At 51.2% G+C, this 13,782-nt stretch overlaps 1 protein-coding gene across 2 annotated transcripts in view; it reads right to left on the bottom strand.

The window, feature by feature from the left end:
• Positions 1 to 13,782, bottom strand: part of Gnao1 (G protein subunit alpha o1) — a 152,732-nt gene that overhangs the window by 16,284 nt on the left and 122,666 nt on the right. For both annotated transcript variants that reach the window (XM_051169116.1, XM_051169117.1), the window contains exons 4-6: positions 6,872 to 7,032; positions 1,965 to 2,093; positions 990 to 1,119 (exon numbers count right to left, since the gene is read on the bottom strand). In XM_051169116.1, the coding sequence (XP_051025073.1) occupies positions 990 to 1,119; positions 1,965 to 2,093; positions 6,872 to 7,032 (420 nt within the window). The remainder of the gene's footprint in view (positions 1 to 989; positions 1,120 to 1,964; positions 2,094 to 6,871; positions 7,033 to 13,782) is intronic.

Raw genomic sequence — 13,782 nt, 5'->3', positions numbered from 1 at the left:
AGACAGACCTTGTTCAAGGCCAGCATGACCACAAGCCTCTCCAGTGACCCTTGGCGCTGATCCCAAGGCTCGGGGTGAAGGGTCTGATTGTATTCCAGGTCAGGGGGCAGATGCCAAAGTGTGAGCCCACAACCATGAGCCCCACTCTCAGAAGCAGGCTTGTCGCCAATGACCCAGTAGGACATGCTTGGGGGCCTCAGTCCCTTTCCAGGCTTTGTGAACAGGCCAGTGGACTTATAGGCTGAGACTCCAAATGGGAAAAGGCCAGTAGATGTAACAGGCTCAGGGCAATCACCATAATAATATCCCCACCGGCTGGGCACAGCTGAGCCAGAAACACACCCATGATCAGCAGCTTTGGACAGGGCTAGTGGTATCACTGTCCCCCTTCTCAGATGGCAGAGACCCCAGCAGGAAGGGCACTGCCTGAGATTAGCAGTACACCAATGGGCATCAGAGCCAGGACGAGGCCAAGGGGCAGGCAGGCGAAGGCCCCTCTCAAGCCAGGGTGCAGGTCTCAGAGGCTGAGTTTGGTATAGAAAGCCCAAAACCACTCACCAGCATGCTTATTTCTTGGTGCCCTTCTTGGCCCGGCAGCCGCACACCTCTCCAGCTGGCCAGAGCCCCGGCAAAAGGGCACAACAAGCTAAAGCTCCCTTTCCTGTTGCACATATGCTCTTGCTTGGCTGCAGTCTGGCTTTGTGGGATTTGCTTCTTTTTTTTTTTTTTTTTTTTTTTTTGGTAGTCTGACAGCCCTGTGACCTCATTGTTTACTAACAAGGTGCATACAGGCCAAGGCCCCCAACTCTGATACATTATTTGCAGTGATTTTGTATATAAACGGCACCAGGTCCATTGCACTGGCCTCAGTTGGCAGTTGCCTTGGCAACGCAGAATGGGCGAGGGCATCTGGCATAGCCTGTCTGTGAAGCCGGAGGCCTCTAAATGTTGGCTTGTTCTACGGCCAGCTTTCACTTCAGGCCACTCACCGTGGTTTCGTCCTCGTGGAGCACCTGGTCATAGCCGCTGAGTGCGACACAGAAGATGATGGCCGTGACATCCTCAAAGCAGTGGATCCACTTCTTGCGTTCAGATCGCTGGCCCCCAACGTCGAACAGCCTGCATGAAGTCAGGGAGGTCTGTGAGGGTGGGGGTGCCTGGGATCTAGAGGCAGGAGAGCTGAGCAGTGGGCACGCAGCACCTCATCCTGAGCACCAACAGACTAACCGATGAACCCCTGCCACTCTGGGGTGGAAGGCAGCTCTCATTAGCTGAGACCTGTCCCAGGCCTGAACTGTGTGCTCAAGGAGAGTGACTCAAAGGCCTGCCTTGCCTCTTGGCCCCTGTCTAGTTTCTTCTGATATCAAGAAACCACACCTGGAAGACAGCCCAGGGGTCACCAGGCCTTACATAGCACATAAAGGTTCTCTTAGCAGGCAACGTCCTTCAGCAGGGCCCTAGAAACCTCGCAGTACAGTTAAAGCCTTTGTTCTTAGGCCCTCAGAGCTTCTGGGTCCTATGTATGTTCTATACCTGGGAAAACCTTTTTTTTTCCTCTCAAGTCTTCACCTTCCCTAGGCTCTCCAGGGTGTGAGCAGGGGAGCTGCTCTCTCAGCCTCTGCAGCTTTGAGATTATAGTGATCTTTGGGGTCTCCCAGGCATTACTTGGGCTTACCCACCTTGTTCAGGCTTGCCCGCCATGTTCTCGTGCAGGGGGCTCCTAGGCAAGCCACCTGCTGTTTTTAGCCTTTGAACTTGGCAGAAACTAAGTACCCAGATGGGGTTCTTTAGTGTCAAGCTGTCTGACCAAATGAGAAAGATCCTGGAGGCAAGACACTATCTGACTATGCAGATAAGGCAAGGCAGGGCATGGATGTTTCTCCATCTCTCTGCCGTATCACTAGGCCCATCACTAGAGCCTGCCGCCAGGGCCCATCACCAGGCGCCATCTCCTTAGGCCTCACCTGAAGTGGAGGTTCTTGAACGTGAAGTGGGTTTCTACGATGCCGGTGGTTTTGACCCTGGTTCGGAGGATGTCCTGCTCAGTGGGCTGGTAGTCAGCGCCTCCAATCCGATCCAGGCTGTCCAGGTAGCTGGGGATGACAACATGTGACAGTCCATGGACCTGGGCCCTGTGCCAGGCTCACTACTTTTAGAGTCCATGTCAGCCACAGCCTTTGCAAGGTTGACTGTGGGACCGGTTAGTGAATGTGAGGGCAACCAGGAGAGAGCTTGAGGGTTGTACACTTGCAATCTCTAAGGTCCTCTTACTCAGACTCAAAGGAGCTGGGCATGTAGACCAGCTACACTGGGATGAGACCTGCGAATCAGACTACCAAGTTCACAGCACAGTTCTGTTACATCTTCATTTAAAAATAGCAATAGCCAATAGATAGGATCTATTCTTTTAAAAATATATTTATTTTTATATTATGTGTATGATGTGTATTTTGTTATGCATGTGCACCACAGAGGCCAGAAGAGGATTTCAGATCCCCTGGAACTGGAGTCACAGACAGTTGTGAGCTACCATGCGAGTGCTGGGAATTGAACCCATGTCCTCTGGAAGAGCAGCCAGTACTGTTAACCACTGAACCATCTCTCTAGTCCCAGGTTCTAATATACATGTATTCACATTCCATCTTTAATTTTTCTGTGCCAAATATATTGCTTTACACTCTAAAAAACTGAGGCTCAGGCTCAGGCCCAGTGGTGCACACCTTTAATCCCAGCACTCAGGAGGCAGAGGCAGGCAGATCTCTGTGAGTTCAAGGCCAGTCTTGTCTACAAAGAGAGTCCAGGACAGCCAGGGTTCTGTTACACAAAGAAACCTTGTTCGCCCAAACCCACGAAAACAAACCCCCCCCCCCAAACTGCAGCTCAATGCCGGTAAGTCCCATGGCTCCAATGCCTTCATTCTTGATGCTCTATGGCACTTTGAGAGGGTCTGAGCATCCATCTACCATTTGATACTTCTTCCTCGTTTACCGAGAGGTCTGTGTGCTCTTCCCATTTGACGTAAGTGTGGGTCAGGGCCCCCTTCAGCCAAGCAGTGGGAGGACCCCCCTAGAACCCACATCTTTGGAATCCAGGGCTGCCCTAATGCTCTCAATAGAAGGCAAAGTGGGGGAGGGTCAGGGGAAGAAGCTGAAGCAGCAGTATCGGGTCTGTGATATTGGGGACCCCCTCCCGAGATTCCTTAGGAGGCCAGAGTATATGAGGGAAGGCTATGCCTTCAGTCTTCTGTGCCTGACTCTCATCCACCAGGCTACGAACGGCCTCTAGTTTCGGGCTAATGTCCACGGCCCCGTTGGACAAGTGGCCTGGGGAACCCTTTGTCTTGCTATGACCACCTCAGCTGGGCAACGTCCTCTGAACAAACAAGCTGTCCTCTGGTCTCACTTTATGCTGAGTCTCACCAAATCCTCCCAAACCATGTATGCTGGTTGGTTTTTTCTTTTCAACTTGACACAAACCTGGACATATTTGGGAAGAGGGAATCTAGTTAAGAAAGTGTCTTCATAAGATTGGCCTGTAGGCAAGTCTACACGGCATTTACTTGATTAATGGTTGATGTGCAAGGCTCTCGAGTAAGGTGAAGAAGTGTTATTCCCACCAAGGAAGTGAGTGAGCACCAACAGAAGTCTGGCAACAGAGCAGGCGCCCTTGAGCCTAGGGTGCACAGAGGCAGGGCTGGGGTGGGGCAACATGGTAATTAATTGGGCTTTAGGATGCTAATGGCTCCTTCCCAAGCTGTGCAATTTCACAGCCCTATCTGGCCAGTTTAACGCCTAAAAGAACATAGCCCTGGGCCAAAAATCACATTTATGAGAGTAAGTTGTGGTGGCATGGACCTGTAACCACAGCTCTCTAGAGGTTGAGGAGGAGGCTGGAAGCCAGTCTGAGCTATAAAACAGGTTCCAGGTAACCGTGGGGTACAAAGGGAGACAAGACAAGGCAAAGACACACTTAAGGCCCTTCTACCCTCGTGCCTGTCTTCCCTCTCCATCTTGCTGTTGGTTTTCTCTCAGAGACGCGGCACAGGAGATGTGACCAGTGTGGGAAGGAGTAAGCTTTGTCACAGGTGGGAGCAGTCTTGGTGGGCTTTCCCCTTGGGCACCCCATGAATAGCTTGTGACAGACTGAGTGGAGCCATCCTGGGTTTGGAATTCTGGAAGCAGACCTGGGAACCCCACCTGGTCTATTGTCTTTCTAATGGACCCTCACCGGGAGAAGGAGCCGGTCCTTCCCACGTGACTGAGGGAGTTGGGGAAGGGAGAAAAACAAAGTCGGCTGCAGGGAGAGCGTGCAGGCAGCAGCGGACAAGCTGGATCAGCACGCCGGCCAGAGAGACACCTAAGGATCCGTCCCGTGGAACGGCTACCAGAAGGTTCACTCTTTCGTCCCTTTAACCTTTTTCCTTCTTTTATAAGCTAGTTGGGTTGCATAATAAAGTTTAATTGCTAAGAAACAGAGTCAACAGACCAGGAGAATACCACAGTACTTGACAAGATTAGAAGGTGGCAGAGGACAGCCAGAGAATGCAATTCAGAGGGAGTGAGGGGACAGGTAATTGCACGTGCCGACTCAGGCTTCTTATTTAAGGTTATTACAGTGACCACAGGAAGGGGGAAAAAAATCTTGAAACTAGCAGAAAACTGGAGGTGCTGGGAGAGTGTGGGAAATCAGGAAGGTGAGCCGAGCTCCATATTCACGTTTCAAGGCCAGGACCGGGAAATCCTGGGTAGAGCAGGACAAGTAAATGGAACTAGCTGAAGGGAGTGTGACAGGTGGTGGCGGGAAGGTGCTGTTCATTTCATGTGATGCCCCGTCGATGAGCTGCTTTTGCAAGGAGTCACTTTAGTATTAATAAAATGGGTAAAACTTGACAGGAATATTTGGGGGACCTCCAGCAGACAGGCTGAGGCCAGTAGGCCCTCTGGGGAGCCCCCCAACAGTCCTCCTGGGCCAGCAAGGGTCAGGGGGTGGGCAGCGGAGTTCTAGCTTGCAGGGATACCCAGGAGGTCATGGAGGGAGCTGGCAGGTGCTCCATCTGGTTTCAGGGAAGCCACTGTCAGGCCTGTGATCTGAGTGTACACAGGGAGTTTGGACCTCTGCTCATCAAAGTGTCCCTGAGAGCTCATAGAGCTTGGTGGCCTGGACAAGCCACTACCTGCTTGGGGCTACCATAGGCATCTGCTTATGCACAGTCCTACGCAGGCATGAGAAATGGGAAGAGGTTCATGGCCTTACTCTGGCCTCTAGTTTGTTAGCTGCTATCATAGCCACTGGAATGACCACATGTCAATACTGACCGCTATTTTGTTGGGGTCAGCTGGCTACACTAGTATAAATTAGATTGCAGTTCTTAAGTTTTTATTGTAAGTCAGGGGCCTCACTGTATAGCCCAGGCTAGCCTCAAACTTGCCACCCTCCTGCCTCCGTCTCCTGATCAGGGGCCTATCACCTGGTCCAGAGATTGTGGTTTATTAATCTCAGCATTATAGATGTCTTGGAGCAGTCGATTATGAGTTTAGAAGCTGTCCTGTCCAGTGTAGGATGATCCCTGGCCTCTGGGTGCCTGGAGCTGACAACAACCAACGCCTTAAGAATCAGGGAGCAGCTGAGAGGCACAGGGACAGTGTACGTCAGATGAGGCCGGTGCACTCACATCCTTGGGAGGTGGACAAAGCCGGCAGAGTTCACTGCAAGAGCCTCTTGAAAGCCTAGGCCACGATCACAAACACTAGGGGCGTGCTTCAGTGTTGCCATCCACTCCAGGGCTCTGGGGCCACCCAGCTGGGGGAAGGTGGCAAAGCTCAGCAGGTTGTCACCTGCTGTGGCTTTTACCACTTGCTACTTCCCATCACCTTCCCTGCCCCAACCTCCCTCTTTTCTTCCTCATTATCTAGTTGGAGCACAATACTGAGAGACACACTTGCTTATTTATCTCATTTCTTGGCTGAGAAGTACTGATTTTTTTTTTTTTTTTACTTTAAAGCTGGAAGAAAGCTGGGAGTGGTGGTGACACCAGCACTTGGGAGGCAGAGTTAGGAGGATCAAATGTTTGAGGGCATCATCAGCTGATAGTGAGTTTGAGGCCGGCCTGGGTTATATAAGACCCTGTCTCACAAAACAAACCAAAGCGAATAAATACATAATAAAGATTCTAAAAACACAAAGTGATGGATTTCATTATAACATTTTCACACTTATTTGTGCTGCTAAATATTGCCCAGGGTCCGGCACGTGCTAAGCTAAACCTCAGCCCAAGTCTATTGTTTTCCTAGAAACTGAATGAGATGGAGCCGTCTGCATTGTTTTCTGCCTGTATATATTTGTTGTTGTTATTATTTGTTTTTATTTTGTATGTGTATTTTGTTTCTTTGTTTTGAGATATTATTTGTCTGTGGATGCCTGGCTGGCCTGGCATTCTGTGTAGACCAGGTTGGTCTTTGGCTCACAAAGATCCACCTGCTTCTGCTTCCTGAGTGTTGTAGTTAAAGGTGCCTTCCACCACAGCTGGCTCCTGTGTGGCTCTTGGTTCATACTAATGACCTGGGGCTTTCTAGAAGAAACAGGCCCTACCTGCTAGCCTGGAGCCTCCCCTGTGGGGTACCAGCATGGTCTAGGAGAGGTGGTGATTGGCTCCTGCCTTCCAGAAACTTCTATTTGGTTACCTCTTTACTTTTTCCCTTCCCTGGCCTCTTCCTCATTGTGGGCACAGGAAGTAAAATCCTTCTTGTCACTCCCTGGTGCTACCACCTGAGGCTTTTATCGCAGCCAGAATTCCTGCTCACCTCCCCAGTCACCTGGCCTCCCATCCCCATCCCTCGGCCTGTGCCAGCCTCCAGCCTGTGTGCACACTTACTATTTGGCAGAATCATTGAGCTGATACTCCCGAGATCGGTTGAAGCACTCCTGGATCCCGGAGTCACCCCAGAGTCGCATCATGGCAGAAAGCAGTTCTGCAGAGAAGGGTTCAGTGTCTTCCATACGACTCACCACATCACACACCATCTTGGAGTCCGCCTGCAGGGACAGAGGGCCACATTGCTCTGAGACCTTGGTGGGGTTTCTGATCCAGTCTCTACTAGGACAGTAGCCCCATGTCAGGGCACCACTCAGTCCCTCCTGCTCAGGAGATATGAGTGGTTCTGGGAGCCAAGGGCCTGGGCCTCACTTCAATCCTGGCCTGTTGGGCATTGGTGGCACATGCTTTTAATTCCGGCACTCAGGAGGCAGAGGCAGGTGGATCTCTGTGAGTTCGAGGCCAGCCTGGTCTACAAAGCAAGTCCAGGACAGCCAAGGCTACACAGAGAAACCCTGTCTCGAAAACTCCTGCATCAACAATACATTTGTCACCGGGGGCAGATGGAAGGAGCAGTGCAGGGTCAGAATGGAAGCTAACGGGCTCACCCAGGCTGGGGAGGTGGTGTCCAGCACCTTGCCTTTCCTCATCTTAGCCTGCATAGGCCTGCTTTGAGCCCTTTCAACACCAGCCTACCAAAGCCAATAGAGACACTGTCCAGCTAGCTAGTCCAGGAAGTAAGTAGGAGGAGCTGAAAGCCATAGGCATCCTCTGGGGTAGGAGAGACAAAGGTCAATACCAGGAGGGTCTGTGGCAAACAGAAGGTTCTGCATAAAGGACCTCTGCTACTTGGAGACTTCTCCAGTCCTGCTGTCTGAGCAGGTTGCTATTTACTTGTTAGAGCCTGTCCATTGTCAAAGACCTGTGGAGAGTTGTCAGCTGTGCTCTCCCCACTGCCTGTTCCAGCAAGGAAGTGACCCCTGGCAGGAAGCTGGAAGGCCACGCCCACCATGTGAATCCAGACACAGTGCCTTGAGGACACTGTTCCAAACACCTGGGTTTCTAAGCCACCTCACCTGGTAGGGAGGGTTGTCCGCTAAGGCAGCCAGGTTTCCTAGGGATGATCTGGGAAGTAGGTGAGTCTGGACTTTTGCTGCCCCAGGCAGCCACAATGACTCAAGGAGGAGTGTGTGTGGAGAAGACAGGCAGCCTCCACCTGCAGCTAAAAACAGCTTGCGGGACCTGTGAGTCAGGGGCCTGCTTCGGCTTGCTCTGCCTGGCCTGACTGCCCTTGAGGCAACTCTGAATTTTCTGGATCTGTCTTCCTACCTGTGGGACGCAGCCAAGGGGACCTAGCTGGAGTTTTGCAACTTCCTCAACCCCCATTCCCCTAGGAGCCTGTCAGTTCTGTACAATGACAGATCCAGAACAGGGCAGGCTTCAAGGGGCTCATAGGGCAGGCCAGGTGAGTCAGAATCATGCTCCAATCTGGATGTCCAGAACCATGTGACATCTGGCATAAAGGATGCGAGGGATACACAGAAGCCGTGTGTAGATAAACTCTGTGTTAACGCACAAGCAGCTTCACAAGCCTCCAGGTTGCTTAGCATCGCCTGCCACTGCCACCAGGGGCCCAGGACAAAAAGGACAAACCTGCCGGCTCTCTTACGTTCTCTTTCTGTCGCTCTCTGTCTCTCTGTGTGTCTCTGTCTCGATGTCTTTCTGTCTGTCACCCCCGGGCGCCCCCTTCCGTCTCTCCCCATGCTTCTACAATAAATCTTATACCACGTATGTTGTGTGGTGCATACTTAACACTGTGGGTCCCATGTGGGACAGGGGATTTTATGGCTTCTACCCTGGAAGGCTTGCCTGCGGCCTGGACAGCTGTGCTAGGGGTTGTCCTGGTGTTCTCGGCGCACAGCTCAGGAATCCAGACCTCTCTTTCCTCCTCACGAAAGCTGAGAGGGAGGAGCACATGCTGGCCTCCGCCTGTCCCTGGTCTCTTTTCATCTCCTACAGTGGTGACATTACCTCCCTGGTAGAGAGGCTGGATGGAGGCCACTCTTTCCCTGTGTCCCCACCAGCTGCCTGTGGCCTCAGTCTGGCTCTCTGCAGCCTGTGTGCCACACAGCTGGAGACCAGTAGGCTCCTAACACCAAGACTCCCCTCTTCTTTAGAAAAATTACCCAACCGTTGTTTTGTTGTTTTTCAAGACAGGAATTCTCTGTGTAGCTGTGGCTGTGGTGGAACTCACTCTGTAGACCAGGCTGGCCTCAAACTCAAAGATCCGCCTGCCTCTGCCTCCCGAGTGTTGGAATTAAAGGTGTGCGCCACCACCGCCCAGGTAGAACACTACGTTTTTATCTGGGCATAATGGCATACAACTAAAAGGCTGTGTATCTTAATGATTCAAGTAGTTAGGGAGATTACTCAGCAAATTACATAATAGGAGTAGGCTCAAGTATAACAAGGAAATATCTTATTTTATTTTTTAAAAGATTTATTATTTATTATTATGTATACAGAGCTCTACCTACATGTACACCTGCAGGCCAGAGGAGGGTATCAGATCACATTATAGATGGCTGTGAGCCACCATGTGGTTGCTGGGAATTGAACTCATGACCTCTGGAAGAGCTGTCAGTGCTCTTAACTGCTGAGCCATCTCTCCAGCCCCAACAAGAAAATATTTTAAAGAGAAGATCCAGGGCCGATGAGAATGGCTCCGTGGTGTAAAGGCTCCGACCTTTTCCAAACCTACTTTATTTGGGGTTCTTTAATTCTTACACCTCCCTTCCAACCCACCTACCCTAGATAGGAGAGAAAAGAGGAGAATGGGAACAGGAGAAGCGGACCTTTTTGGATTCAGTTCCTGGGAGCGATTCCCCCGGCGTAGTTGGCTGGATGGCAGCAGACCAGCTATTCAGCCGTATTTGCTGCTGGAGCCTGGAGCAGCAGCAGAACCCTCGAGGCCCAAAGTGCTCTCTGGAGCGGTCTCTCTAGGAGCGTCTTGAAGTGGAGTGACTGACAACCAGACAATATCAAGACCCAAAAAGCCCCCGCCTCCTGTTTTGGGCTCATATTATATCTCCTCTCAGAGTCTGCACTAAGATGTGTTTCAGCTGGCAAAAAAATCAAGCCCCTGCACGAGGTGGTTCATCTTCTAGTGGATAAACATCACCTGTTCTCTCACGAGCCCGTTCCCCATCCCTCACTTGGGATCAAAACAAAAACATGTTGCCATCCACTACACCATGAGTAGAGGCCCAATCCTGATGACCTGAGCTTTATCTCTGGGACGCAGCCACATTGTAGGAGACTCCTACACGTTGTTCTCCGACCCCCAGACACATGGCAAGTCCCCTCTTCCCTGCACACACACTGCGTAGTCCCCCCCACTCCAGACAGGATTGCTCTTTATAGCCCTGGCTGTCCTGGATTTGCTTTGTAGTTCAGGCTGGCCTTGAACTCACAGAGACCTGCCTGCCTCTGCCTCCCTGAGTGCTGGGATTGCAGGCGTGCGCCACCATGCCCAGCTAGTTTTTTTGTTTTTGCTTTTTAAATAAAGATAGTATCCTTGAGGCTGAGGATATAGCTCAGAGGGAGAGTGTCTGACTGGCAACTAGGAGTCCCAGGGTTCAAATCCCAGCACTGTACATGAATGGACGTGTGAGGAAATGAGGAAGAGAAGGGACACACTTCCTCACCCCCTTTTCCCTTTTCCTCCTGCTCAAGACTTAGACACGTCACTGCGGCTCCAGCAGCTCAGTGGGAACCTCACTCAAGGGAAGGTGGGACAGTGATCTGAAAAGGACCCAGGTCCTGACAACTGCACTCAAGCGTTATCCAGAGGTGTGCTAACAGCTGGTTTGTTTTATTTATTTTAAAACATAAAATTTCTGTCCTATCTAAACAACTGTTTTCAGAGCATTCACAATCAAGCCTAACATGAATGGTTACAATAACTATGTTTATTAAAAACTAATGTTCCGTTTATGTTCTTTGAATAGTTCCCCATTGTTCCTAGGGTATGAAATCACCATGTGCCACCAAGCCACTCGTCCCACTAATGGGACAGACCCAGCCACAGCCAGTCCTCTCCTCCCATCAGCTGCTCAGGCTGGGAATCTCCTTCAGGTACTCCGTTTGTGCAGGGTCCTGTTGCCCTGACCATGCCTACCTTGAATGCCCTGCCTTCATCCTGTGTTGTGCCGGTGCTGCTGAAGGCACCTGTTTCTCGGGGGCCAGGGTAATCTCTTGACTTCCCATGGTACCCTGAAGCTCACATAGTGCCCTGCGTGCAGCTGCCGTACAGCCAACCGTATGTGATGAAGGCTCTTCAACATTAACATGTTAGGCTTGACCCTACCATGTATTACGCTATAGCTGACAGCCTAGGACTCATCTCAGACAGGACACCTGAGGCTAGAGCTGAGGCCATGTTAGTGCCCAGTCCAGACCCCTAAGCTGTCATGGAGGGCAAGAGGGGCTCCATTAACATCCCTGGAAGCCTGTGGAGGGTGCCAAGCAAGTAACAGGGAGAGTCCATCCTGTCCCTTTGCCTGACTGCCCTCAGGCCTGGAGAATTGGGCTCACCCTGACCGTGATCTTCTTTCTAAGCTTCCTCCTAAGCCATAGGTGCAGCTCACAGCCCTCTGCCCTCCTGCTGTTCACAGTGGGCCCAGACAATATGAGGTCTGGCAAAGCAGACTCATGAGGTGCTGCAGTCCAAATGCTTGTGTTCCCCAAAACCCCTCTGTTGTGATCTCAACTCCCAGGGTGATGGTGTCGGAATTACCATGAAGGAGATCTCTAGGTTGTGAGGGTGGAGTCCTCACAAATGGAATTAATGTCCTTCTGAGGGACCCAAGAGAGACCCTCTCCCCTTCCATGCTGTGGAACAAGGATATAGGAAGAAGACAGTGTCTGTGAACCGGGAAGTGGGGCCTCAGAGGCTGAGAAAGCTGCCAGCCACTTGCCCTTGGGCGTCCTAGCCTCAGGAATTGTGAGAAGTGCATTTCTGCTGCATAAGGTTACCCTGTCTGCAGTGGCTGCCTACAGCTGCCTAACAAGACTAAGGTCCTAGCTGTGGATGCTGGCTGCTGGACCTATCATCTCTGGAAAGCATGCCATGGGATGCTGCCTTGTCCGGAATGCAGGGGCACAGTGAGGGCCAGCTTCTAGCTGGGAGCCAGGCCACCTTCCTCTGCCTCTGGCCAGGCCCTTTCTGCTGGGTGCTGGGCTCTCCACCTGTAGCATCTCCACTCTTGCCTGCAGGCAGCAGAGCCCCAGGTGTCCAGAAGCACCCTTACTTGAACCAGTCTGAGTGGATGGGACTGACACTATCTTCTGGTAGTGTCCAAAATTCTACTGGCCTGTATGCAGTTTGGGGTGCACCCATATTTGTCAAATTAAGCTTACAGCCATCCACAGTTCCTCAACCAGCCCCTAGGACGTTTGTTGAAACTATCAATAAAGGTTCCCAAAGTCTGTAGGAGTGTGGAGTAGCCACCGAGGAAGGCAGATCCAAGACAGGGATAGATTAATGTTAAAAAAAAAAAAAAATCATCAATGCGTGGCTTCTTCCATGCCAGAAACCATATGTACCACTGGGCTTCCTTGCAGTCTTCTGGTCCCCTCTTTTGTTAAATTGCACTGAAGCTATGCTGCTTGGGTGGGTGGTCATTTTATGTTTGAATCTCAGTAGTCCCGACTGTTCTACCTCCTAACCAACCAGGCTCAAGTTCCGGCTTCTGTGAAGATGCTTTTCCTACGGCTAAGGCCACAGGACTCTTCTAGCGTGTGAGTCCCCTCCTCTTTTACTGTGGACAGCACCCTGAACTGGGTGCCTACAATCTGTAAAGTTGCTGGCACGAGAGGCTCCTCCCTCTCTCAGAGTGCTGGGATGGTCCTGAGTCCTTTCTATGAGCGGAGCACAGCATCCTGGTTCTCCACAGGGTCATCATGTGAAACAACAGGACACACAGCACATGATGGCAGCTGTGCTAGCATCTCCCAGGTGGACGGCTGTGTTCTTTCTCACCTCTTGAACTGCTGTGGCCACACAATGGTGAACAGGATCACGATAGTGACAGGGGCCTGCGAGGTCAGGACTCTTTTCTGGAGTGCAGCTAGGACTGTAGTCAGTGCTGTTCTTATTTAGGATCAGAAGGCTGGGAGCAGTTGTGACTTCTAGAAGTCAATATATATATATATATATATATATATATATATATATTATATATATATACACATACATTTTTCCCCCCACATCAATGACAGAGGAAAAATGGCATGGCCATTCTTACTGTTTTAAATGGCATGGCCTTTCTTGTTAAATGGATCTTACTCCAAGTGTAGACATGCAAATGGACTCATGCCACTCAGGGTGAATGAGAATCAGTTTAGAGCACCCCAGGGTTCTAGAAGACCCCTTGTATAGACCTGTGTGTGCATGCCCATCAAGGATGACAGGGAATGGGCAGGGAGACAGAGGGGCAGCTTGGCCTAGTTCTCCAGAAGAAGGCTGTCTTAGGCCCTTGCTGGGGAGCAGAGACTGTCCAGGGTGGTGTTAGGGTAGTGATGCCTTTGAACTGGAGGCACATGGTAGATCTCCTACTATGAGGGATGGGCCATAAGACCATGTGCTGCAGGCCAGATCTCAAGCATGTTTTGCAATCCATAGCCAGATCTGGTGATGTGTCAGCCAGTGGGACAGCCCACTGGTCCCCCAACAGGGAGGTTGGTGCTTCAGAGAGATGCTCCAGCTAGTCTCTAGGGCCAGAATCCATTAGAACAGAAGACCTGTAAGTTCCCAGGGACCAGTGAGGGCCTGTCCATTGCTCACAGTGGCTCCCACTTGCTAGACCACAGGCAGCCCCTATGCCAACTTCTGTCCCAATGTCTCAGAGATGTAGCGGACCTATACTGTCTATACCGTGCCATACCCTAGGGTGAACATTGGTAGTGAC

Source organism: Acomys russatus, chromosome 26, assembly GCF_903995435.1.
Source record: "Acomys russatus chromosome 26, mAcoRus1.1, whole genome shotgun sequence".
In the NCBI taxonomy this organism is placed as follows: Eukaryota; Metazoa; Chordata; class Mammalia; order Rodentia; family Muridae; genus Acomys; species Acomys russatus.
This window is presented reverse-complemented; position numbering and strand designations above follow the sequence as displayed.